General features: G+C 46.5%; 1 protein-coding gene and 2 long non-coding RNA genes across 6 annotated transcripts; 1 reads left to right on the forward strand and 2 right to left on the reverse strand.

Annotated features, from left to right (window-relative positions):
- Nucleotides 1-10: 10 nt before the first annotated feature.
- Nucleotides 11-27,187, reverse strand: Nfe2l2 (NFE2 like bZIP transcription factor 2). Of its 4 annotated transcripts, XM_076569721.1 has the most exons (6): nt 26,871-27,062; nt 14,275-14,365; nt 3,616-3,882; nt 2,904-2,993; nt 2,044-2,232; nt 11-1,688 (listed from the first exon to the last, which is right to left on the reverse strand). In XM_076569721.1, exons 3-6 carry the CDS (start codon nt 3,877-3,879, stop codon nt 465-467), a joined length of 1,767 nt encoding a protein of 588 aa, XP_076425836.1. In that variant the 5' UTR covers nt 3,880-3,882; nt 14,275-14,365; nt 26,871-27,062; the 3' UTR covers nt 11-464. The 4 variants fall into 4 exon arrangements, with proteins under 4 accessions (XP_076425836.1, XP_006972523.2, XP_006972526.2 ...); XM_006972461.4 differs by lacking the exon at nt 14,275-14,365 and having other exon boundaries at nt 26,871-27,187; XM_006972464.4 differs by lacking the exons at nt 14,275-14,365; nt 26,871-27,062 and adding an exon at nt 25,789-26,447.
- LOC143272899 (uncharacterized) lies at nt 3,879-6,711 on the forward strand. Its single transcript, XR_013050532.1, has 2 exons — nt 3,879-6,210; nt 6,339-6,711. It is a non-coding gene; the product is annotated as an uncharacterized LOC143272899 (long non-coding RNA).
- On the reverse strand, nt 21,096-25,782 carry LOC143272898 (uncharacterized). The gene is made up of 2 exons (XR_013050531.1): nt 24,398-25,782; nt 21,096-24,206 (listed from the first exon to the last, which is right to left on the reverse strand). It is a non-coding gene; the product is annotated as an uncharacterized LOC143272898 (long non-coding RNA).

Below are 27,187 nucleotides of genomic sequence, written 5' to 3' on the forward strand. Positions count from 1 at the left end.
CCCAGAGTAATTTAAGTCATGATATTCCTTTATTAGTGCCAGCTCCTTTAATTTTTGTCAGAGCTAAACAATTTAATATAAAAAGGTCATTTTTTTGCTCATACAGTATATAAAAAAGTATAGTGGTTTGGTTAGTTTTGCAATAATTTGCTTTTAGCCAGATGTCATATAAATCTATGAATGTAACAAATAAGAACAGTATAAATAAGTTTTGTAGTATTTACACTTACACAGAAACTAGCCCAAATGGTGCCCTAAGAAATTAACTTCAGAGTTAAAATGAAACTGATTCAACATTGAGACTTTAATGCTTTGTAAAGTTTCATATTATTTCTACATTAGCTTTGGCTATAATTCTGCATAGTTACTTATAAAGTGTGTTTCTGCATTTCACATCACAGTAGGAAGTTTTAGCAGTACAAAACAAACACTAACTCAAAACAAAAGGCTCCATCTTCCCGAACCTAGTTTTTCTTAGTATCTGGCTTCTTGCTTTTGGGAACCAGGAATACATTGCCATCTCTGGTCTGCTGCAGGGAGTATTCACTAGGAGAGTAAGGTTTTCCATCCTCATCCCGTAACATGCTGAAGACTTCAAGATACAAGGTGCTGAGCTGCCTCTTGAGTAGATGGAGGTTTCTGTCGTTTTCTCCCTTTTCTCGGAGCAGTTTTTCTCTCTCATCTTTTAAGTGGCCCAAGTCTTGCTCCAGTTCCACTATGTTCTCCAGTTTCCTTTTCCTACAGTTCTGAGCGGCGACTTTATTCTTACCTCTCCTGCGTATATCTCGGATTAATGCAAGTTGCGCTTCATTGAATTGCTCCTTGGACATCATTTCATTGAAGTCATCAACAGGGAGGTTAATGATTTTTTCAACAGGGAATGGGATATGGAGAGCTTTTGCCCTAAGCTCATCTCTTGTGAGATGAGCCTCCAGGCGGCTTGGATGTTTGTCTTTTGTGAATGGGACTTTTTGATGACCAGGACTCACGGGCATTTCTTTTTTGGTTGTATTTTCACACTGGACATCGTGCACAGGAGCACCGTGGCCCTGAGCTGGTGACAGGGGTTGCTCTGTATCCCCAGAAGAATGTGCTGGCTGTGCTTTAGGACCATTCTGTCTGACACTCCCAGGGGCACTATCTAGCTCTTCCATCTCAGAGTCACTGAACCCAGGCGGTGGGTCTCCGTAAATGGAAGACTCCACAGAGTGCTCCGGGGATGCCTGGCTGGGGCTAGTGTTCAGTGAAATGCCGGAGTCCGAGTCATTGAATTCTGCTGTGTTTTCAGGGTGCTTCTGGCTGAAAGCTTTACAGAGGGACAGATCACAGCCATCAATGGGCCCGCCCAGGAGTTCAGAGAGTGACTGACTGACAGCAGCAGAGGAAGGCATGCTGCTGTCACCACTGGGCTCTGCTATGAAAGCAGAGTAAAAGTCATCACCAAAATCTGTGCTTAACGCGGAACTGGACTCTAAGGAGTTCAGCTGGCTGGCTTCTTCTGTGGAGAGGATGCTGCTGAAAGAATCTTCAAATCCATGAAGAAAATGCGGACTGCAGCTGCCCACTTCTTTCTCCAGGGAGGGGATGGATGAGTAAAAATGGTAATTGCTTTCGATTTCTGTCAGATTGGCTTCTGGGCTGGGCACAGTGGTAGTCTCAACCAGCGGCTTGTTTTCAGTATTAAGACACTAGAAAAAGAAGTTCATATGGTATGAATAGAAGCTAGGTATTTTTTAGATCAATTCTCTACACCCATTCCCAAGGTGTTCTTTTCAGTAATTCCAATAACTCTCATTTTCAATAGGTAGACATGACTGTCAGAGTTCTAAATTAGCTTTCAGGCTTAGAAAGAATCTATCCTGAAATATTCAGCCTGCTTAACTAAAAATTCTATGTGTTAAGTGAGCCTGGGAAGCTCTCACGAGTAATTTAAACACACCCCCAATTCTTCCTCTAAGTAGGTGACACTTTAATAATAAATAACCAGGATGACTAATTCAAAAGGGCTGCATGGAAGACACCACATTCACAGAGCTCACTTACCTGTAGCTCAGGAATGGAAAGGAGCTCCTGCCAAACTTGCTCCATGTCCTGCTGTATGCTGTTCAGGTCAGTCATGGCTGCCTCCAGGGAGCTGCTGAGTGACTGCGCCTGATCCGGTGTAGTGAAGACTGGGCTTTCAATGTGGCTGGGAATATCCAGGGCGAGCGGCTGAAATGTGGGTGAAGAAACCTAAGATGGACAAGGCATTTACATGAGTGAGAGCCAAGGCATGCAGAGCATACCGCAGCGGGGTCTGCAGGTCCCTGCTTACTGATTACTGTTTCTATAAAACAAAACATTTCTTCTTCCCCAGTGACTCCACATTGACAGTCTACTAGGCTGTTATCCATGTATTTAAGGGTAGACTTCAAAATGGATAAAAATAATCATCAGGACTCTATTTCTATCTATATTATCTAACAATAGATTAAGATTGTTGCCGGGCGGTGGTGGCACACGCCTTTAATCCCAGCACTCGGGAGGCAGAGCCAGGTGGATCTCTGTGAGTTCGAAGCCAGCCTGGGCTACCAAGTGAGTTCCAGGAAAGGCTCAAAGCTACATAGGGAAACCCTGTCTCGAAAAACAAAAACAACAACAACAAAAAAAGATTGTTAACTGAAGTACTGGCTAATAGTTGCTCTTTACTAGCCAAAATATTTTATATACTTTTATCCATGTCTATGGAAAATTCTTCTGATTCATTTTTCTAGCTGTCCTTGTCCTGTACAGTTCCCTTGATAAAGAACGTCTTTGATCAAATTCTTCCTTCTCAAATTTTCTTCTGTTCTCATAATCGGGGACACACGACAGTGACTTATACCAGATAAGGGAGTTTTGCTGTTAAGTGAACATTTTTATACCTCATGGTCATCTACAAATGGGAATGTCTCTGCCAAAAGCTGCATGCAGTCTTCAAAGTACAAGGCATCTGGTTTGGGAATGTGGGCCACCTGGATCAAGAGGGAAAGGCACAGAAGAATTTATTACACGTTCTACTGCTGAGCCAAGAGTCCTGCTAACATCAAGAATTGTTCATAAACCAACGATACTTCAGAAATCAGTTTGTCGAACAAGTTCCAACCAGATCACTTGGGTTCAAATCTTAGTGCCCCTTACCCCCTTGACAAACAGTGCTGGGGGACTGAACACAGGGCCTTGTGCTAGGCAGTAACCATCCCTAACTTTCTGAGTGATCTGGGTAAATGTTTTAATCCTTTTGACACATAACACAGGAATCAGTACTTAACACAGTTAAGTTAAATTAGTTATTCATACAACTAGGGCCATGCCTGCCACAACCCTGTGAGCCATGCCTACTGGCTTTACTACCAACAGTATATCCTAAAACTAGGATGTTTCTGTAATTCACAAAATGCTCCCCGCGATCCTGTCTTGATCATCACAAGGATTCCCTAAGAGGAGCTCAGGTACTGAACTCAGGAAGCTAAGCTTGGGAACTTGACCTGGTCACAAAAGACATGGTAGAAAGCGGACTAAGAACTCAAATCCAGGTGGTCCACTTTGAGTTTTCCTTAGATCCCACCATACACTTTTCCTCAGAACTAAGTGTACCTGGGAGTAGCTGGCAGATCCACTGGTGTCTGTCTGGATGTGTTGGGCTGGCTGAACTGGAAGGAATTCTCCTGTCTCTTCGTCCAGCTGTAACTGAGCGAAAAAGGCCTTCTCCTGTTCCTTCTGGAGTTGCTCTTGTCTCTCCTTTTCAAGTTTTTTCTGTTTTTCCAGCTCATAGTCCTTCTGTCGCTGACTGAAGTCAAACACTTCTCGGCTTACCCCGAGATCTATGTCTTGCCTCCAAAGGATGTCAATCAAATCCATGTCCTGTGTTTATGACAGAAAAGGAAGGAAGGAGAAACCATGGTTAATGTGGTCCACATGGTTAATTCACTGTATGCCACCAATGACGGGGAGAATACAAACTCACTGAGAACACAGATCTAGCAAGCTCTATAGAAGAGCACTGCTAATTCTGTTCACTCAATCTATTCACTCAAAGAAACAGTATCTATCTACAGCCACCCATTCCAGTCACAACTTGAATCATTAATGACTAAGTTGCTGTGGGATGTTCTGTAGGTCCTGTGGGAGCCCATTCTCAGGTTCTTTGTGGCGTTACCCAGCAGGTCCGTATAGAGGATGATTAGGACCATGAGCCTGAGTGCAGGTGTTTGAGATGGTCTGCACTTGGCTGTGCTGGGGGATGGTCTGTATGTCAAGTTGCTCTGATTGGTTAATAAATAAAACCTGATCGGCCGTGGCTAGGCAGGAAAGATAGGTGGGACTAACAGAGAGGAGATATAAAAGGACAGAAAGGCAGAAGGAGACGCTGCAGCCGCCGCAATGACCAGAGAGGCTGCAGCCGCCGCCATGACCAGAGACACTGCAGCCGCTGCCATGACCAGCAGCATGTGAAGACGCCAGTAAGCCACCAGCCACATGGCAAGGTATAGATGTATGGAAATGGATCAATTTAAGATAAAAGCACAGTTAGCAAGATAAGGACAGTTAGCAGGAAGCCTGCCACGGCCATGCAGTTTGAAAGCAATATAAGTGTCTGTGTTTACTTGGTTGGGTCTGAGCGGGTGTGGGACTGGCGGGTGACAGAGGTTTGTCCTGACTGTGGGCAAGGCGAAAAAATCAAGCTACACTAAGTAACAATAGAAATAGACAAATTATGCACATTTTACATTAGTGTTTTTTTTTTTTTTTTAATGATAGCAAATACACGGAGCCACTCAGGTTTGAGAGAGGATTTGACTTTAACTTGTTCAGCAAATACCCAGTTTACAGAGAAACTGATTTGCTAGAGCTTTAGTCTCTAAGTCATGAACAAATTAGTAAGGAAGACTGCCTACTACCTACACAAGTATCAAGGCAGCCTGTGCTAACCCACCACACCTCTGACCCAGGCCCTCACACCTCAAAGTCTCTCTAGAACAACTACTGTTCTAGCAAGACTGAAGACATCACATATAAGGCATGGGGAAATCTTACAAAGAGAGGCCAAGATTTCATTTGAATCAGCATTGTCACTCTGAGATAATGTCTCACTCTGTAGCCTAAGCAGCCCCGCTCCACCCACAAAGGGCTGGGATTAAGGTATGTGTCATGTGTCTGACACTGGAGCCTTCTCTCCAGCCTCAAAGCAGTTTTTCTGACACATAAGCCGAAGTCCATTTCCATTTATTATATCACCTATATTGACAACAATAAAATGAGGCTGGAGAGACGGCTCATCAGTAAAGAGTATCTGCTGCTCCTCCAGAGGACCCATGTTCAATTCCCAGCGTCTACATGGAGGCTCACAACTGTCTGTTACTCCAGTTCAGGGGATCTGATGCCCTCTTCTGGCCTCTGTGGGCACTTGGATGCACGTGATATATGAGTACAAGCCAGGGCTGATCCTGCTTAGCATCAAAACAGATTGGCCATGTTCAGAGTGATACTGGTCATACATAGGCCTGAATTCAGACATTCTGGTCAGAATGTGGCAGCGGTGAGTTTCTTCTTGTGCCTAACATGTTTTGTTGTTTTAGATTTCCACACAAGTTTCAGAAGGAAAATGTCTGAAATTTGATTTTTTTTTTCCTCTTAAGACAGGGTTTCATATTGAGCCCAAGATGGCTTTGAATACACAGCAATCTTCTTGCCCCAGGTTCCCAAAGTGTGTGCCACGATGACCTGGCTTCAGATATTGGATACTGTATGAAATATTCAAAGCATAACACTGGAGAAAAGCATTACACAAAAGTTTGTTAACCCAAAGCACTGCCTGGGAGGGCCACAGCCTGAGTGCTGTTTTCTGTAATGACCAAATAAGCACCGAGCAGTTCCCATAAGGAACCCTGTGACTGGCGCATGACTTACACCACAAAGCCCCATCCCTGACCCACTGTTCTGAAGCTCGACCATCATCTAAGAGGAAATACGAGGGTGGCGCCCGCCCGCCCGCCCGCCCGTAACAAGCGACAGCATGACAGCAGACAGCAGGGAAGGGAAGTGCCTAAGGAGAACTAAAACTAAAACGCCAAAGCTTTGAAGAGCTGCTAGCTGCCTACCCCACCTTGTGGGTCCCCCGGAGGGACGGCCGCAGAGACAGTCTGGGGAGGAAATCAAGGGCAGGGAAGAGTTGGCACAGCATTCCAACAGGTATTTCCTTAGACTGCAAAGCGCTGCCCAAGGGGAATACAAGCACCCGGGCGGGGTGGTGAGTCTCGTGCTCACGGGACAAATGCTGCCTGCCACTTACTGTTTCAAGTTTTGTTTGTTCTTTATAGATTCCTGAGTGTGTTCCAAACTCTGCTACAGACTTGGCTTACACAAAAGACAGTAAGAAACAAAATGTTGGACAACTCGTGTTGAATCGCCATCTGCTCTAACAAAGTTATATTCAGAATGTGTACTCATCATTTGCCATCTGGGTAATCCATCACAGGCTTCAGGGAACTCTTCAGTTGGACAACAAATTCATGCCGTTTTGAAATAAACATCTCTGTATAAGGATAGAGACCCTGAACACCGGAGCCATAATGTGTCTCAAGACAATTTTAGTACTTTGAACATTTAACATGCTTAGACAATTTTAAAAGAGAAAAAAAATTAAGCAAAAATGATATTCTCATTCTAAATTAAAGCTATTCAGTAAACTGAGACTTTGGTATATCATTGAAAATATTTTAAATCATATCTTAATTTCTGTTACATTTTATGGGGAGGGGGCACATGTGCCACAGAGTATGACTAGAAGTTAGAGGACAGCTTTGGAGGGTTTCTCTCCCTCTACCATGTGGGTACCAAGGACTGAGCTGAGGCTGTCAGCGTGGGAACAGGTGCCTGTACCCACCATTTGGTCTCTGCAGCCCACAGGAACAGTATCTTCATAAACTGCCGAAAATCCTTCATAAACTGTACTGTCAGCCTAAAGTGAACACTGATCTTTGCTTCCAACTTTTAAGGAAAATTTCTTACTCCTTCCTTCCCCCCGCCCCCTTTCTTTGAGACAGGATCTCACTATGAAGCTCTGGCTGACCTCAAACTCCTCATCCTCTTGACTCAACCTCCCAAAATGCTGGGGTTACAGGTGTTTACACACTCTGAAATACACACATTCTCATGCATTTTCGTTAAGAAAACCACCTCAGTTTAAACATCTGTTTCTCCGCATTCTCTCCCTCATCCAAATATTAGTTACTAGAACTCCCGAAGTGAGAACTCGGTGTGCTGTCTTCCCAGATACCTCATTATGATGTCCAGGTGAGCATATTATTCACTTAGAAAGTAAATCTGGTTTAGCACCCCCCATAGACAATACCCAAATGCTTTTGAATAAAATCACATAGAAAACATGACCCCTGTTCTACAGTCTGAAAGGCATCCAGATGAGAGCTATCAGAAACTATAATGTATTTACCCACTTACTTTTCAAGGCTCCTGTCCCACACTGCACTACACTGTAGACAAAACAATGCCAATTGTTCTCAACCAACATTCCAGCGGCGGCGGCCGAAGAGACCAAGCATTCACAGCAGTCGGCCCCACACCCAAGCTTTTTGGCTCTAGTGGATTACTTTTCTAATTTTTAATTGTGTTACTACTGTGAAATAGGTGATTAAAATGCACAGAACAGTTAAAAATACAGAATAGTGTGGGGTCAAAGCGGGCCTTACAGCTATCTAAATCAAGCACAAATACTGCTACGTTTATGTCTGTAACCACAGCAACATTAGAAAGACCTGGTTAAGCAACTCGTATATACTTGGCAGACTCTTGACACTCAGCACTGACCCACGATTTCCTCCTACAGAAATCCTCCCTCAATAACCAACAAGTAGAGATTCCAACCACATAAAACTCCCAAACTGTGCACACCAGGCACGAATGACTCTGCAGGGTTAAAGCCTAGACCCCGGATGTGCCGTCCCCTGGGCTGTGAAGCAGCCTCCACTACTGTTCAGGCTAGAGAGTGGTCTGCTTCCTGAGTCTGGCAGGTCACCATGTGCAGGCACTTTCACGGGCTGCTTCCTGTTCTCAAACACGGTTCTTAGCAATGACTCACTCGACCTAAGAAATGTGATCCGGCCAGCTTACTGGAACTCTCACCCATTCTGCTGTCCATAGCCTGCAACGCATGATGCAAGACGAAGCAAAACTGGACAGTGAAGGCGGTCAGAACCCGGGCTTTCTCCAGAGGTCAAAATGAAATCACAAGCAACATTTAGTTACTTCCAAACGGTGGGGAACCCCACCGCTGTTGAGCCTACACAGCTCTGACTTTTCCATGAGAAGTTCCACTCTTGGCTCTCGAGAGTTACCGTGGTTGTGCTGGAGCAGAGCAGGGCCAGGGTTTTACAGGGGTTGATACCAAAGGGTGGCTGCTACTGTCAGAACAGCTTGATCTTCAGAGTAGGGGAAAGCACCTGATGAACACTCCAGGCACTGTTAGAATGACATGCACACCCCACTGCCCAAGGAACCTTCAGGCACACTGGTTCCATCTCCTAGCCTACTTCACGTCGTCATCAAGTGGAAATAAGCTCAGGAGACCAGGCAGGCAGCTGAGGGCCTTGCTGTCTCCACCCTTGACCTCTCTGACAGAGTCAGCTCAACAAGGGAGACTTCAAGTCACAGAGGCTCCTCACAGAAACTTTGGATGCTTCTAAGTGATTTGGGTTTTCCTTTATCTTCTCTTAGGGTCCCCAGACTAAATTATTTAGTTTAACCTTCAAGGTCATTTTCAGCTAACATAGCTAAAAATAGCAACAGTCGGGACAGTCCACCGAGGCCTGAAGGATGGGTAAGAACTAAATGTTGCAGTGAGACAGAGACCCTGGGATCTGAAGACATGGCTGTGGTGATGTCAGTGCTGAGGGATTTTAGATATGAATATGATGTCATGAATTATATTTAGACTACAACACTTAAGAAGCTTTTTTAAATGAACTGCAGGCACCTTTAGGGTACTTCCCAAAGGTCTACTAACTTTTTTTTTTCAACTATAAACTGTTAAGTATGAATTTTTTTTGTTTTGTTTTGAGAAAGTTTTTCTCTGTGTAGTCCTGGCTATCCTCGAACTCGGAGATCTGCCTGTCTCTGCCTCTCGAGTGCTGAGATTAAGGGTATGTGCCAACCACCACCCAGCAAATGTAAGTTGTTTTTTGACTCTATAACACAAGGAACACCTCACAAATTTGCACCAGGGCATGCAACCTGTGTTGGTCTGATTTTCCTTCACGGGATGCTGAAGACAGCAGGAGCGAGCACTGTTTCCTGAAGTAATACGGACTAATGGCTAAAACTCTTGTCAACAAGTGCTTGTTAACGACGGGGGTGGTCAAGCTTAGTGTCCAGTCGAATCAAGTGGGCATTAGTCTATGTACCCATTGGATACATGCACACAGGTCCCATCTAAGGTGCCAGGACACAAAGATAAACAAGCAGTCTCTGACTCAAGTTATGAACCACGATGAGCATCACGAGGGACCTCGGGCAGCACAGAAGGGTCACTAGGTCCGCAGAGACACAACCAAAGCAGTGACTGTCCTCAAACAGAGCAGTCATGACCATGAATGCCTTGACCACAAACACGGGTTAAGTCTGGACTCCCGAGGCCCCACTCAAGTGAGTATTTGAAAGTAACAGGTGCCAGGCATGGTCACACACATCTGTAATCACAGCACTCAGGAGGCCAGAGCAAGATCATGAGTTCAAGGTTAGCCTGAGCCCAAAACGACAAAAACAAGAAAGCTATTCCAGGCAGTAAGAACACACAAGAGTCACCACAGCTCCACCCTTGTGTCCTTGGTCTCCCTTCTGACAGGGGCAATGTTTTCTCTCATTCTCAACTGTGTGCATCCCCCAACTCCCCGCCCACACCCCAAAAGAGGCTCCAGTTTTCTAGCTCAAGGAAAATTCTCATCCCGAGACTTCCTCCTTTCATCTGGACTTTTTGGTACGTGTGACTCAGATCACATGGGAACCACTGTTTATGCCACACAGTCACGGCACGGAAAAGCTACCACCGAGAGGGCTGCCAGAATTACCTAGATGATCCCTCTCATTTTGCAAAGAGGGTGACATAACTTGCCCAGAGCAGAGGACCAAAATGTTCCAAACGACCTCGTCTACTTTTCGAATCTTATCCTTCCTATCAAGCTGGCAGAGAAAGAAGATGTACCTCTCTGCTTCACCATTCCTTTTCAATGAGCTCCATGGTTTGTGCTTTTTGTTGTGTTTTTGTTTTTCAAGACAGGGTTTCTCTAGCTGTCCTGGAACTCAGGGATCCACCTTGCTCTGCCTCCAGAGTGCTGGGATTAAAGGCCCGAGCCTTTAATATATTTTTGTGTGTGGATGCATACGCAGATGTATGTGAGAGGAGCGTGTCTTACTACTTATCACTACTTATCACTCAGCCTTACTACTCTAAGGCAGGGTCCCTCCCTGAATCTGGAGCTCATGGTTTTTGGCCAGGCTAGCAGTCAGCAAGTTCTGGTAATCCTTCCCCAAGATACTGGGGTTACAGGCAAGCACAAGCCCATGCCAGCTTTTTCTGTGAGTGCTGGATTCCAAACTGGGGTCCTCGTAGCTGTGGATCAGCAATCACCCTTAACCACTGAGCCATCTCTCCAGCCCCTGGGTTCCTCCATGACACTGTCACCTTCGTTTCTTAATGAGCACACTGAGGCTTTGGGGTGTAGCTCTCAAATCACAAGTTTAGCAACCAACAGAGCTAGGACTCCAGCCAGGAACTTCTGTGGGTGAAGAAAGGGGGGATGGATTCTCCACATGTTCCGGTACCTTGGTAACTGGATATTCACACCAAAGCAGGCAAAAAATGTAGGAGGAGGGGCTGGAGTTAAGAGCACTGGCTGTTCTTCCAGAGGACCCAGGTTCAATTCCCAACACACACATGGCAGCTCACAACTGTCTGTAACTCCAGTTCCAGGGGATCTGATACCTTCACACCAATGCACATAAAATAAATTATATATATATATATATATATATATATATATATATATATATATATATATATATATATGTTTTTCGAGACAGGGTTTCTCTGTGTAGCTTTGGAGCCTTTTCTCGAACTCACTCTGTAGCCCAGGCTGGCCTTGAACTCACAGAGATCTGCCTGCCTCTGCCTCCCAAGTGCTGAGATTAAAGGCGTGCACCACCGCCGCGGCCCGGCCTATATAAATTATTAAAAAAGGAAACTCAACAACTGCCGTGCATCTCTCTGAGAAGACACTGATAACACTGTCGCCAGGTGTACTGGCACACATCTTGTCACCCTGCACTCGAGGACACAGAGGCAGAAAGAAGAACTGATGTAAACTGGAGCCCAGCCTGGGCTACAGAGCAAAAACCAATCCAAACAGGACAACATCAAAACCAAAAAAACAATTAAAATAGAAAACAAAAAGCAAAACCCGGCTGTTCACTTACCTGGGAAGCTAAATTAACAGCCTGAGAGAGAAATGGTGTTACCAGAAACCCAGCTGACATCTGATCCGAGGAGCCTCCTCCGTGAACCCTGACTCTTCCAAGGAGGCCTGTCTTCCCCACCTGCAGTTCTGAAGGGCACGTGGTTTTCCAAGGCTCCCCCACCGCTTAACCCAGCCGAGCCTCTCAACCCTCGGCCTCCACAGCCCGGCTACCTCAAGAGTAAGCTGACCTCCAACAAACTGCCTGAAACTCGCTTGTGTGGACCCCAGTCAGGCGATGCAGGCCACTACTCACTAACAGCAACCAAAGTTGACTGCTCAATGATCCGCAGCTCCCCCAAAGTGGGGATCAGGCACAGTCCTTGTCTTCCTTGAGAAAGACAGCTCTTGGGCACTGGCCCTGACATTCGTGAGCTTGAAAGCCACAAACATTCACCTGCATCTTACGTCATGTAATTCCTCTGCCTCCCTGTGAGAGGGTGAGGGGAAGAAAACAGAAAGAGGAAGCGTGCACTCGGGCTGGGCCTGCAGCTCAAGCTGCCCATCTCCACACCTGAGGGCTCGGGTCAGCGATATCAAAAAAGTCCGGCCTGGGAAATCAGAACAACATCCGTTCTCTTTCCTCTCACTCCTCAAAAAGTAAACCTCTAATCTGCCCTTAGGTTTGTTCAATGGAGCTGCAGACGACCTCTTCAGCCAGTTCTGCAAACAGCACCATAAAACCAGGCCTACACTGCTAAGTGATGACAGCATGGAAGCATACGAAGTCCCATTCTTTTCTTTTCCCTCAAGACTAAAGCTATGGCTCTGGTTAAAAATCTATGGCGTTGAGTCAGGCATGGTGCAGTCCCCGGCTCAAAGCCTTTAATCCCAGCACTCAGGAGGCAAAGGCAGGTAAATTTCTGAGTTTGAGGCCAGCCTGGTTTGCAAAGCAAGTTTCAGGACAGCCAGGGCTACTCAGAGAAACTTTGTCTCAAAACAAAAAAACAAACAAACAAACAAAAATCTCTGACTTTGTGACTTAAGAAGTTAGAATAGGAAAACCAATATGGAGTTCTCCAAAGTGGATGATCAAAATGTGGGAATATGAACATTACTGTCGCCCCCATCCCTCATGTGTTTTGCTGCCCAGGAATGACACATGTGGTGAACACCTATTGAACACAACCATCCTTTCACTGGTAGTGGGGGTGCAGGTGGGGGGGGGGACGGCAGGGGGGCAGCATTCCTTATCACCCGCAATGCTGTGTGTGGTAAGGAATGGGTTAAGGACCCGTTTTCAGTTTGTAACGGGAAGAGAATGACTGACGCTCCAGTCTGCTCTGTTGCCTAGTCACAGTAAAGATGACCAGGTTCCAGCCCTACCTGGGACTGGGAGCCACTGACTTATAGAAACCTTCGGCCTTGGTTTCTGCGCCTATAAGGATGGGGTTGGATTGTAAGACCTCTAAAACACATTCCTCTAAATGTTTCTGATTTTATGATGTCCAAATACAACTGAAAATTATTTTTTAATGTAAAAATACAGTAATTTTAAGTACTTACAGGATGCACTAAAGTAACTCTAAAAGAAATATAATGTGAGTAATATGTAATGGTATTGTTTGCAGCTTAGGCACACTAACAAAAACAACACAATAAATTTAATTTGAACTATGTATTTAATCCAATTTGCTCAAATATCATTTTAACATGTAACAAAAATTACTGTGATATTAGAAGTGGCAAACACACTCCAGCACAAGGCAATAATCTTACCCACAAGCCAGCAGGAAATGCAATCTAGCCAAACGACCAAGGTGTGTGCCTCCAGGACCCCAGCCCCACTCCTGAGCTGTGGAGCGCTGCCTAAGGCATAGTAACAGAAAAGTAGTCTCTACTCTCTGCAAACGCCAAGTTCATTAAAACGAAAACTCCAGCTTCTCAATCTCCCTTACCACCGCACCTCAAGCCTGCCAAGTGGCTAGTGACTGCCACGCTGAGCAGCACAGCTCTGCGGTGCTCCCCCCCCCCCCCCCCCCCGTGGGCCCTTGCACTCCTTAGGAGTCCTCCATCTGGGCAGATGCTTCTGTGTGCTACAAGTGTGGACACCAGGCCCTCCAAACACCCCAGGTATCTGTTAGCAACTACCTCAAAGAGCCGGTATTAATCTGAATCACAAAGCGGGCTCTTAATGACTAACTGGCTGGTATCCTACACTCTGTCCCCAAGGAAGACATAAACTAACCCTGAGCTTGGAAATTCTATTTCAGCTACTTTCAGAGGTGTACGCTTGAAAATGCATTATGGTACTCACCATTGTTACTGATTGCTACAAAGCAATTTGGGTCTCTTAAAAAGGATTATTAGGGGATGGAGAGTCAGTTAAACCAATTGTTAGGAGCACTTCCAGATAGGCCAGGTTCTCTTCCAGAACCCACACAGCGGCTCACAACAGCTGTAACGGCATTCCCAGGGAATCTGATGCTCTTTTCTGGCCTCGGCAGGCATCAGGCACACATATGATGCACAGACACACATACAGGCAAAACACTCAACCCATAAACATAAAAATAAATTTAAAAAAGGAGTATTAAAGTATGTAAGGTTCACTTTCTTAAAACTAATGTAGGCATCCTTTCCTTGAGGTCCATCTTTTAATTAAACCCACTCTATAGTTGCGTGAGACACTGGTCACACTGAGCTTTGAAAATGGAGGGTTACAGTAGTGGATAGTCCCAATAAAGTAGGCATTACATTGCAACAATAACAGCCACCACTGACCACATACTTTCTACGTGCTCAAAAACCGTGTTCCAAATGTGTACCGCCTCGTCTGGATGCACAGCAATCCACCAAGTGGGCAGTACGTCATCGTCACTCTGGAGTAAGGAAACGGAAGCACAAAGAGCTTTAGTACTTTGCCAGCAAACATCTCATACAGTGACAGTGAGATCCAAAGCAGGCAAGTGATCATGCAGAGCTCTCACCCACTCTAGAACACAAGGCTTGAACTCCCCGCCCCCTTCCTTGGGGAGGCTGCTCAGACAATGGACAGCACCCTATGGCTTGGAAGAACTGAGCAGCTTTGCTAGTAACCGTGTAGGTGGCGGTGCCCATCCACCCACCCTCACAGTGGGGTCTAACACAACAGAAAGCCAAGATGATTCCAGTCTTCACAGAACCATCTTTTCCATGAAAAAGTATGTAAATGAGTCTTTAAACTGTAAAGGAGAAGGCCAGGGCATGACAGCAACACTATTAATAAGTCTATCTCCTGTAACAAATGTCAGGGACCGAAAGCAGCTACGTTTTAGGCTTCCGGGTCTAGCTACTGCATGAAAAATAGAAGGTGAGACCATAACTTGTTTATGGCAACACAAATGCCTTTCAGCTGGGCCAGCTCTCTTTCGGGATCCCAGGAGGTTTTCTTTGTCTCCACGGCTCTGCTGACTTTAAAGGCCAAAGTTATTTTGGAAAAGACATTACAAAACAATACTTTCAAGCCTTTAGAGGAGGGGTGGGGGTGAGGAGAGGACAAGGAGATGAGTTTGCTCTCTTTGCATTTGGATTTAACCTCCCTCCAAACTCACTGCTGCTCTCCAAACTTCTCTACCCAGTTGTTCGGACAGGACCCAGGGTTCCTAGGTCAGGATCCCGAGTAAGAAATTCTGTGCAAGTGAAGAGACAGGATCGGGAGGCATCCTATATGATGGCTTATTAACCCATTTAATGATAAGGAATCCAGTAACAGGTTGGAGGGTCCTCAAGGGAGCTTGGCCAGTGTGTGACCTTTGCTGGGCTCAAAAGGCCTGTCCAGGGATTGGCATTCAGTCTCTGGAGACTTAGTTTCCAACCAGGCTCTATAATAAGGCCAGAGAGCACATAGGGAAGGATGCGGAAAACAGGACATTTATGGCAGACCACAACTCACTTCAGGAAGAGACGAATGTGGGTTTCTGCTCGAACATGCAACCGTGGGCCCTGTGAGGCCGACCAGGGACAGCTGATTTCATGTTGTGACTGTGAAGACAATCTACTCGCTTTAAAAAGTATTTTTTGGCCAGATGCACACTTTTAATCCCAGCACTCAGGAGGCAGAGGCAGGTGGATCTCTGAGTTTGAGGTCAGCCCGGTCTACAGAGTGAGATCCCGGACAGCCAGGGCTACGCAGAGAAACCCTGTCTTTAGGGGGAGGGGAGTATTTTGGGGGAATTGGGAGCGAGGGTAGGAGCTGAGAAAGGCGCTCACATGGTTCAGCCTACGCTGTGTAGCACAGCCTCGCCCTGGACTCCAGGCCTTCCTGCCTCCACCCCCACATACTGGAAATGCAGGCGTGTGCCATTATCTCTGGTTTTAAAGCTGAAAAAGGGCAACCTAGCCACAACCGCAGCTCCTCAGTACATGGGCTGGCAAATGGACGAAGCCATTAGAAGATCATCCACATCTCCTGTACAGCACAGGCCTCTCTCACCATCCCCTAGCCTCCGACCTGCCCGTCCGCCTTCTGACCCACAAGAGCTTCCTTCACCAACCCAACTCAGGTCCTCTGTCCTTCCTAAAACCTCCCAAGGCCGCTAGGGCGCTGTGATCCAGGTGTGGTGTAGCACACAGGAGAACTGGAGGCCCGCCATCCCACCCCACCCCCCACCCCGCCAGGTTAACCTTCTCAGCACCTTAGACGCTGGAGTCCAGCTCATGCCTGCTCGAGCTGTAAATGCCCAGGTTTACTAAGGGGCCTCTAAGCTGAAAACATGAAATCTACAGGCTAGAAAATCCAAAAACCTGTCAAAATGCTACCACCTCCTAGATACTCTCAGCACCAAGGCAGAAGTGACATTTTCTTATGTGATGTTGTCAAGGCCTCAGTGTTTGTATAGAGTACCAAGTGTCAAGACAGTAGCTCAGCCTGCCTCCTCGTGTTTACTGAGCAACTACTAAACAAACGCCAAGCACCCTGAGAATGCATACCCCAGCAGAACAGACACCATTAATGGAATCACACTAATCACCGCATAAAACACACCCTGTAATTCAGTAGGACAAAGAGCCAAAGGGTTAGAGTAACTAGAAAGGGCAATTTCAGAAACTCTCGTCCCTGAAGAACAATTGCTGTACTATCTTGAGAGATTAAAGCAAACCTTCGTGCCGTGCCAGTCCGGACGTAGACCTCACGAATACTTGTGCAATAAGTATACCTTATTTAGTCTCAGAATCCAGTATTTTCATTGTAAACCATGAGGTCTGAGGTTACAGTTCAAATTACCAAAGTAACAAAGCACATTTTTCATATTATTCGTGACCAAATAACAGTCACAGGAAAATTATTCAACTCCATTCTTGTAGAAATACTTGAACATAATTGAGTCTAAGAACTAATGTATCTTAAGAATATTAGTCTACAACCCCTTCAGCACACACCTTTCAAGATACAAACAATTATCTTCTGGGAGGAGTAGGGTATGCTGCTGGAGACTCAGCCTCAGGCCTTGTGCATGCTAGGCAAGTACTCTACTGTTCCCCACTAGATTCCCAGCCTTAGCACTAGTTTTTAAAAGAGAACAACTGTGAAAGAGTCTTGGGATGTCCACTAAAAGAATTCTGGATGCTGAGCACGTGCTGTAGACCTGGAATCTCAGCATTCAGGAGGTAGAGGCCTGACGACTTTGCGAGCTTAAGACCATCCTGGATTTCACAGAGCATTCAAGCCTAACTTTGCCACCATGGAGAGTCTGTTCAAAAAGCAAACGTCAGACATGTGCAATCCGGGGATGCAGTGAAAATAAATTAATCCATCAGTCTACAGTCCTGACCAGGTGATTTTCTTTAAGCTATTTCCCTCACAGTGCTCAGAAACGGGAGCTTACACCCACAGACTGGCTTTTTCTTTCTTTCTTTTCTTTTTTTTTTTTGTTTTTTCCAGACAGGGTTTCTCTGTGTAGCTTTGCGCCTTTCCTGGAACTCACTTGGTACAGACTAGCTTTTTCTAAAGCACTGAGCTGTTGCCTTGGCCTCGCCATTACCATGGCCTCGCCATTAACTTGCTATCGCAACCTAGTCAGCCATTCACAGCTTTCCTCGCTCTGACCTCACTCTGTATCAGACTTCTTCAGGTGAAAAGAACACGAGGAAAAACAAATATGGCATGGTTTCTAACTCTATCTCTCTCTCTTTTTTTTAAAGATTTATTTATTTACTATGTATACAGCATGTATCCCTGCAGGCCAGAAGATGTGCAGGCACCAGATCTCACTACAGATGGTTGTGAGCCACCATGTGGTTGCTGGGAATTGAACTCAGGACCTCTGGAAGAACAGTCAGTGCTCTTAACCGCTGAGCCATCTCTCCAGCCCCTAACTCTCCTTATACACTAAACAATAATGTTAAGTCCTATTTTCAGGGCCGCCTCCTTGCAGCTGTAGACTCCTGTGTCAGTGTCCAAACCAACCAGGGGACACTGTCCTCGGTAGGAGAGGAAGCGGGCCAGTCACTCTTCTTGAATCAGGAAAACGTGCCTGCTCTCTAGAGCCACCTCTGGTCTCTCTTCCTCTGCCTCCTTTCCTTGAGAAAAAGGCACAAGCAGTTCATCTCTGAGGAGATGGTGGGCTTCCCTACAAACAGGACAGTAAATGCCCATCAGTGTTCCGCAGCCAGGAGTCTTCTGAGTACCGGGGGCAGAGGGTGGGGCCTTCTGTAGCTGCTGTACCATGGCTCTGCTCTCCACGGAGAAGCCGGGCACAGGCGCACACACTGCCCCTTCGGCAGAACTCTCCAGTACTCTGTGAAGAGTCCTTCATTCTCTGGCCGCTAACAGAAGAAAGTACTTTCTCCTTTAGGGAAGGACAAAATGAAAAAGGAGTGAGGCAGTGAACCAGGAGCCAGAAAGCAGGGATTGGGGTCATGCAAATTCCCTGTCTGTCACATGCACCAGTGTGATCCTGGAAAGAGCTTAACCACTCCAAACAGCTTCTGTCACCTGTAACGGGACATCTACATAGACTTATCATTACTGTCATATGACGTGTGTCTGTAGACATGTGTGTGTGCATCATCGTGTGTGGAGGTCAAGGACAGCTTTGACATGTCCTTTACATGGGTTCCAGAGACTGAACTCATGATGTCTGGCTCACACAGCAAATGCTTTCCTTTCCCACGGAGCCATCTTGCCAGCTTCTACGTAGATTTTTGTTAAGGGCAAGTACCAAACTCATCTAGGGCCTGGTACTAGCAGGATTTCAACAAACAAGAGTTTCATCTCCCCCATCCCGGAAACTGCCAGTGCTGCAGGGTAGCTGGCCCTCCATAACCAGGACTTTCACACTGCAGATTCAAGCAACCCTCAACTGAGAGAATTCTTTAACCTGTCTGTACTGTGCATGTTTTATTGTCCCCTAACAACTTAACTCTTTACGGGCATTTACATTTCATTAGGCAGTGTCAGGGAGTTACAGATAACTTACAGAATAAGAAAGGATGTGTATAGAGCGTGCATATTTTACAAGGAGGCCCTGAATATCTGAGGAATTTAGTACCCCCAGGTTCTAGAACTACATGCCCGGAGACACCTCAGGACACCTGAGATTGGCTATCTTCACAGGGAGAGGCTGAGTTAGTGACAGAGATACAGGTGTCCCCTCTCTCTATTATTGTCTTTTGCGGTGCACACCGACACTTTACAGCCACGGCCTTATCACATGGACTTTGAACAACTGAATCACACAAGACACAGACCTTGAGCTCTGGACTTCCTGCAGGCTGGGACAGAAGGAAACCATTTTGACCCACATCTCTGGAGATAGAGGGCTGTACTTGTGAAGGTCAATGAGAAGAGTGTTAAGGTGCCTAGTCACCTCCCCCCACATTCCAGGGAGTGGCCCCTGAATTAGTCAGAACCAACTGCTTCAAACCAGGTAGAGACTTTCTAGTGACATGTGAGACTGTCCCTAGAGAAGGCCTGCTATCAGCCTGGGAACCCACTAGGAACATAAGAGTTGATGCAGGGCCCCCCAGCCAGCAGCACAAAGTAAAGCTGACCTTTAAGGCTGTCTTTGAATGTATATTCATTGTTTCATTGAGAACTGCCAACAGCAAAAACAAAACCTTCAAAACTCGGCAGTTTTTCCTACTGCAGATACAAAAACGGTCTGTTAATTCTGGGTGATTTTCATTACCAAGACTTTAATGGTTTAACAACAAAATTTCATGATTCTCCAACATTCTCTATTCACAGAAACAAGAAGATTCCCTGGCTTGCCAGGCAAGGTGAGCTCACAAGGTGGTGTAAACCCAGCATGGGGAGCTCAAGTAGGAGGATCATAGTGGATTTAAGGCCAGCGTGGGCTACAGTGTGAGATCCTGTCTCAAGAAAAAACAAAACAAAGGAATCCCTGGCTCCAGTACAGCAAACCAACCGAGTCCAAATTCCTGGTCACCCATAAGAACCACAGCAGCAGAGTAATTCCACGGGGCAGTCACAGCTCGGCAAGGCTCTGCTCCCAGCAGGCGCCAACCACAACCACTTCCCCTCTGATTCAATGCCTTGGGCTGGGCAGAGGTTAGCTTCTGCCTCCATGTGCAGTACTACACATTCCCCCTAAAACGGCAGAAAGACCGTCAGACTTGACAAAGGAAAATTCCAACTACCCTTTTCAGTGGGTCAGTCACTTAAGACACACAGTCAACACAGTCCCAACATTCATGCCCTTCCTCTCAACAAATCCAGGAGGTACTAACCCACTCCAAATGTCAAGTCTTTTAAGAACAAATATAAAAGTAAAATAAGATACCACTTTTCAAAAATTTTAAAGCAACAGGAGTCAGAAACTTTTACCAGCTTCCTAACAGGTGACTAACTATACCCCAACAAGTAGCCATGAGAAGGCTGGGGTGGAGCTCAACCAGCTCTGCCGGGCAGCACTGAGCAAGAGAAGATGTGAGATGGGGCTGGAGAGATGGTTAGGAGCACTGGCTGCTCTTCCAGAGGTCCTGAGTTCGATTCCCAGCAACCACATGGTGGCTCACAACCACCCGTAATGAGCTCTGGTACCCTCTTCTGGCCTGCAGTCATACATGTAGGCACAACACTGTATACATAATAAATAAATCTTAAAAAAGAGAGAGAGAGAGAGAGAGAGAGAGAGAGAGAGAGAGAGAGAGAGAGAGAGAGAAGCTGTGAGGGCAGAAGTGTGCAAGGAGTGTCCTGGCCAGCCGCAGAGGGCACAACTGTAGCCCCCACCCCACCTCACGCACCCACAAGGACAGTCAGCCTCTAGTTCCAGATGTGTGAATCAGAAATGGCTCGGCCATGTAAGTACTGATCACTGTGGTCAGGATTATAAAGTTGCCTATAACAGTCAGGCACAATCAAAGAGTGGAGGTGTTAAAAGTCGGCTTGGAGATTCGAGTTTTCTTTGGAGAAAGAAAACAAAGCACAGGAATGAAAAGTGTGGGGGATCCACACTCGACACCCACGCCAGCATGAGCATTCCATTCTCCTCCTGTTTGGAGACAGGGTTCTACACTGCAGGCCAGACTGTCCTCCAACGGCCAGCAATCCTCCCTAGGAGGCTGGAATTGCAGGAATGACCCACCACACTCCGGACTCTCACTGCCTTTTCAAATAAAATGTGTCTGTGCAGGGGTATATGCTAATGCATGCAGGTGCGGGGGTGGGGGCGGGAGGCTCAGGTCCTCCGGAGCTAGAGTTACAGGTAGTTGTGAGCCATCTGTCAAGGGTGCTGGGGACTGAATTCGGATCCTCTTCAAGAGCAGCAAGCACTCTTAACTCCTCAGCCATCTTTCTATGCCCCCCCCCAGCTTTTTAATATGCCATTCCTCAATGATCTTATTGCAGCTTATCTATGCTCCTGAAAACCTCACAGAAAAGTCCTACTGGTTCTTTTGGGGAAAGCCTGTTGGTAACAAAGTCACCATGCAAATCTTCATGGGGTATTAAGGAACTCAGGCCATATTTACTGCATTTCAAACATTCTCCAGGTGACTTGAAACACAGGCTGTGATCAAACACAAGAACTTTTCACAACTAAAGCATTCCAACCAGCCTTTCTAAATCACTGCACAGAGGATACTAACTCCAATGTGCATCAGGCACTGAGTTAGGTCCCCAAGGCTGAATTCTTTATTCACTCAAAATCTCTAGGCATGGGTTTAGGCATTAGTGCTGTGTTTAAAGGCATCCATCCCACTGGATTCCAGCTGCAGCGAGGATTCAGCCTGGGCATCAATTTTGAAATACTGGAGGTGAGTCTGGTAAACAACAAAGTTTGGAAGTATAAGAAGTAGAATAACTCCAATGTTCCACAATGTGAAATGTGGTATGTCCACACAATGGAATAGTATTCAGGATAAAAAGGAACAATGACACAGGACACATGTTAGAACAAGGTGAATCTTCAAAGCATCATGCCAACCCAGTCATACAATGTTTCATTTCTATGAAAAAAACAAATGAGTGGTTATCAGGGGTTTAGGGAACTGGAGGAAATAAATAAGAAGTGGCTACTAGTGGGCCTGGGGTTTTTTAGGAGTGATAAAATTAACCCTAGTGGCGATTACATAACTATAAATACCCTGGACTACTGAATGGGCTTTAAATGGGCGAACTGTGTGGTGGGTGGATTATATTTCACTTAAACAGATCCTTCAGAAGGCAGCTGTTGCTGGCCTGTAATAATGTTGAGAGTGAGTCGGTCATCAGAGGCCTGGATAAGATGCTCAGAATCCTTCCTAGGCTCTGGATCTGTCTTTTTTTTTTTTTTTTTTGGTTTTTCGAGACAGGGTTTCTCTCTGTAGCTTTGGAGTCTGTCCTGGATCTCATTCTGTAGACCAGGCTGGCCTCGAACTCCTGCCTCTGCCTCCCGAGTACTGGGATTAAAGGCGTGTGCCACCACCGCCGCCAGTCCTGGATTTGTCTTCACACTACAACAGTCTGTGCAAAATGTGCTTACATTCTGGCACAGACGGACTTTCACAGCTGGAGAGGTAAGCTCAATCGTGGAGTCCTAGCACATGCAAGGACATGGATCTGATCCCCAACACCCTAACCATCCATCCTCAGAACAAGGCTTTGTGACGACAGTGTTACTGTTCATACACTAGAAAAATGATAGATTAGCATTGTACTGCTTCCGGCCGATGCATTTATTGAATTTTTTTTAATAATTTATTTAACTTTATGTGCATTAGTGTGAAGATATCATCAGATCTCTTGGAACTGAAGTAACAGACAACTGAGTTGCCATGTGTGTGCTGGGTATTGAACCCGGGTCCTCTGAAAGAGCAGCCAGTGCTCTTAACTGCTGAGCCATCTTTCCAGCCCCTCAAAATTCTTAAAATTATTATAGCAAGGCATATACAGAGAAACCCAATTTAGGATTTTTTTAAGGTTGTAGACTCCAGTTTAGGATTTTGTTTTCGTTTTTCTGAGGGACAAACTCTCATAAGAATGCACTTGTATTTTCCATAAACTTCAACACATTTTTGCTCTCCTGTTTATAAACCATGCCATTGCTAACTTGTCCAAGTCTTGGCGTGGTACCTTAAAGCCCTTTTTTTGCAAAATGTTATTGGCACTAACAGTAATGAAATTTCTGGAGATCACATTGTCAAAATAGAAACTGGTTTCCGTGTCACAGTGAAACGGTTCCTTTTTCAGCCACAATGGAGTGAAGCAGGGTAACCACTAACTACCTCTAGCAAGTCGCCTCCACCCCAGTGTTCAGCACATTCTGAAGTGGGTAACCCAAAGAGTTCAAATATCTGGGCTCACCTACACGAAATTCAGGTAAATCATCCAACTAAACCCTTCCGAAGGTCCTGAAGCATATTTAATTCAGATAAACCAGATAATAATTCCTAACAAGATTTAACAATAAAGACCAGGAAACCAAGTAGTTAATCTCCGAATGTACTTGCCTCAAAGCTGCAGGCACACCAGCTAGACTTGAGCTATTAATGCTGGTTTCAACCAACGGTACCAAGACAGGATTCGTGTTCAGTTTGAGCCAATGGGTTTCTGTTGGCCGTTTTCAACCCCACCCCCAATCCCAAATCCACTTTCCATCAAACTAGTTTAACCCTGTCGGTCACACTGCACAACATACCCTTACTTACTAATGTAATGTTGATCACCACCCCCAAGCAAACACAGGAGAACGTACCAAAAACAAGGCAGACAAAGGCAAAGGTCCTGGCAGCTTAAAGATTTAATTAAGAAAAAGGGAAAATGGTCATTGGAAAATGTGAAGCAGACTGTCAGACACTGTTTTTAAAATGATAATTACAGGAAAAAAACACCCTGCTTCTCCAAATGAAAGCCGCCTAGGCCTGCTTCTGTGTCTTCCTGGACAGGACCACAGGCACCATCCCATTGCCGGTTTACGGTTTACTCACTCTTTGTGAGGATCACTGAAAGGATCTGCTCCCTCTCACATGGTTATTAACTTCCTAGGTAAGAGGGGAAGGTGCAGATACTAGCCTTTTTTCTCCCAGCCTCTCCTCCCTGTTTGTTTGTTTGTTTGTTTTATTTTTTAAATCTACCCACTTAAAAGGGAGGCTTTGTGGCCCTGCTTCAAGTTCCCTTTGGTCCAGTTTGGAAGTGGAGATTCAGAGCCCCAGCAGCCAGGCTAAGCTTGAATTCGATCTTAACATGAAACAGTTGGAGGAGTCTTGGCCTCTCTGCATGCCTCTCTCCTCACCTGAAAACTGAAGATAAAAAGTTATCCCCATGGAGTTACTGAGAAATTATACATCCGAGGCAATTACCATTTTGCTTGGCTTGCAAAGGAGTGTCTATTTGCTTACCTACTATCTAGTATCTAAGTCCCAAATTCTTCCTGCATCCTCAAGCTAAGCCTGATTCAGGGAAAAACTAAGAAGGATGGATTTATGAATACCTTCTTTTAAATACGCTCAATATCGATGAAGGAAATATCCATAAATAAGTGTAACTGCTCAAGTGCTCCTTCCTCCTGAAGCTTTGCTGAGCATAACTCATCCTAAATAAAAATAAATATTAAGAAAAACCATGTATCTGGCTTCAACTCTCCCTGGTAATCCTAAAAAAGAGGGTTGTTCCCAGCATTGTTTTTAAGGACCCAAGTTGATGCAAATGGAATTTCAAAATGGCCCTCTTACTTTTAAGGCAGAAAAGACTGATGTAGTCATGCATTTATCAACCTACATTCGGCTGCTGTAATGTCTCAGAGATGTTCCACTATCTAAAAAGTCAAGATGTTCTTGCTTAACATTCATTCTGGAGGAAAGGCCTGTCCACTTTCTCTTTTTGTTCGGCTTTTAAAAATAATCTCATCTGTCTCGTTCAATATCAACTTCATCTCTTGTCTTCAAAAGTATTTTATCTTTCCAAGACACCACTGACAGAGTAATGGATGGTTTTCCCCCTGAGATGAAGAATCATTGATCATGTTAAAAAACCATATCCTCCTACAACTACCCAAACATTTGTTCAATTCAATTCAAATCATTCTGGACTACCAAACAATGACTTTAAGACGAATTATTATTTTTAGTTCTTTTTTTCAGTCTTCAAGTATCTAAATCAATGTCTGAAAATAACAAGAATTGTTGTTGGCAAACGAAAACTTTCACATGAAAGAGAAAGCGGTATATCTGCCATTTCTGTACATGAAATGTTATGCCACACGCTGCACAGAACAGAAGAAAACTTTCAAATCAAAGTTCGTTTGCATCGTGTATCCTGTGGCCAGACAAGCATTCCTTTTGATTACTAATGAAGAACAGAAGATCAGAAAGTACAGTTTACTTATTCATCCTAATGAAAACCAGGCTACAACCCCAATCATTTCTGGGGGAAAGTTCAAGAGGGGGAGTAGAATTAATGCATTGTCAGTAACTAAATGCTTACATTAGGACCTTCGGGGTCAGCCTAAGATTTTACATTTAAATTAACTTACTGTGTACCAAGTTACGTAGTCCCTTGAGCTAAATGTTTTCTTTTTTAAAAAAATCCAATTACGACACAATTTTTGGCAACATAAGCATTCTTTAAAAGTGCCTGAAGTATGACCAGAAACTGGTTTTCACTTACATAACAATCTTCAAAACTTATCAACAAAGGGTTATGAAACGCAAGCGTCCCATCCTCTCTGTCTTCATAAAAGTGCGTAACATGTAAGGAATCGAGGAGGCAAAAATCTCACACAGCAAAGGAAAATGTATTAAAGACACAAGGGAGAGAGAATGGCTAAAAGCAAAACTTCACCAACAGTATAAAAAGCAACAAATTCTAATCTACAACTCTTACCCTTGACGGCAAGGAACAGAATATCCTGCTTTACACATTTTGGGATTCCAATTCTGTAATGCTAAATCCAAAGACAAAGCCGCCCAGGGGAAAATAACAATTGCGCAACAGATCAACAGCTCCAACTTGTCCCTTGGCCCCAGAGCGGCAAGGTTTGCACGCTATAAAGCAGGAAAGGGCCAACCGAGGGCCTCTGTGACTGCCAACCGGCCCATGGCACCCACCCGGAGGCCACCGCCACGCACGCACGCACGCAGCGTGGGGCCCCCGCGAGCCACGGCGCTCAGAACACGCAGCCCCGCGCGCGGCCGGACTCGGACTTCTCTGAGCCCGCCCAGGTCCTCACGTCCTCGCCTGACGCGAGGCCAACCCGGGACTCCCGGGCCGAGGAAGCGCGCGGAGGAGCCCTGCCCGCCGGCCGGCCGCCCGCCCGCCCGTCGGGGCGCTGGAGCACGAGGGCCACCGGTGACTTTCTCTTCCGCCCCCGGAGGGCTGGGCTTTTCTCTTTTCTAGATCAAGCCGGACTGGCGTGAGCCCACGGACGACCAGCCCCGGGGCTGAGAAAGCCACAGACGGCCAAGTGGGCTAGCGCAGCGCGCCAGAGGTCGCGGCCAGGGGCGGGGACGGGCTCCGGAGCGGCCGCCGAGGAGACCTCAGCTCCCCCGAGCGCGGCCCCGTGACTAGGCACATTTTTTTTTTTTTTACCGGCACCGAATCTGGGGAACCACGCAGGCCCGGAAAGGGCCGGGCGGCGCCGGCGAAGACAGCCAGCGTCCAGCCCTCCCGCCGCCTCTGAGCATCCGACCCAGCGGAGGTGCTGGTGTCGCCCCCTGGCCCCACGAAGCACGGGCTTCCTCCGCACCCCAACCCCAACGGCGCCCCGTGGGGGGACCTCAGGCTCGGTTCCTACTCTCGTCGCTGCCCCACCATCCCCCCGTTGCCCTTCCGACCCGGCGGAGCAGCTGCCCGGCCCGGCCGTCGCAGTCCGGGGCCAGACCGACCGTCCCTCCCTCCCGGGGTCCCCTCGAGCTCCTGCCCGCCGGATGGCACAGCCCAGAGAGGACCGAGGGCCGGGGCAGCACCTGCTGGGACTGCAGTCCTGGCGGCGGCAACTCCAAGTCCATCATGCTGAGGGCGGGCGCTGCTCTGGGGAATCCTCGACGGCGAGGCTGTGTTGGCTGCCGAGGTGAGGCGGCGACAGTAACTCGACCGAGCTGCCGGGATCCAGCCGACAGCCCGCTCGCTAGAGTGTCCGGCCGGTCTCACTCCGCCCCGGCCCCCGCCCCCTGGGGGCGGAACGAGGACCTGGGGAAGGGACGAGAGCTTAAGGGCGGAGTGAGGACTTGGGCAAGAGGCAAGGGCTAGGGGCGGGGCAAGGGCCTGAGGGCGGGGCAAAGGG

Source organism: Peromyscus maniculatus, chromosome 4 (assembly GCF_049852395.1).
Source record: "Peromyscus maniculatus bairdii isolate BWxNUB_F1_BW_parent chromosome 4, HU_Pman_BW_mat_3.1, whole genome shotgun sequence".
NCBI lineage: Eukaryota > Metazoa > Chordata > Mammalia > Rodentia > Cricetidae > Peromyscus > Peromyscus maniculatus.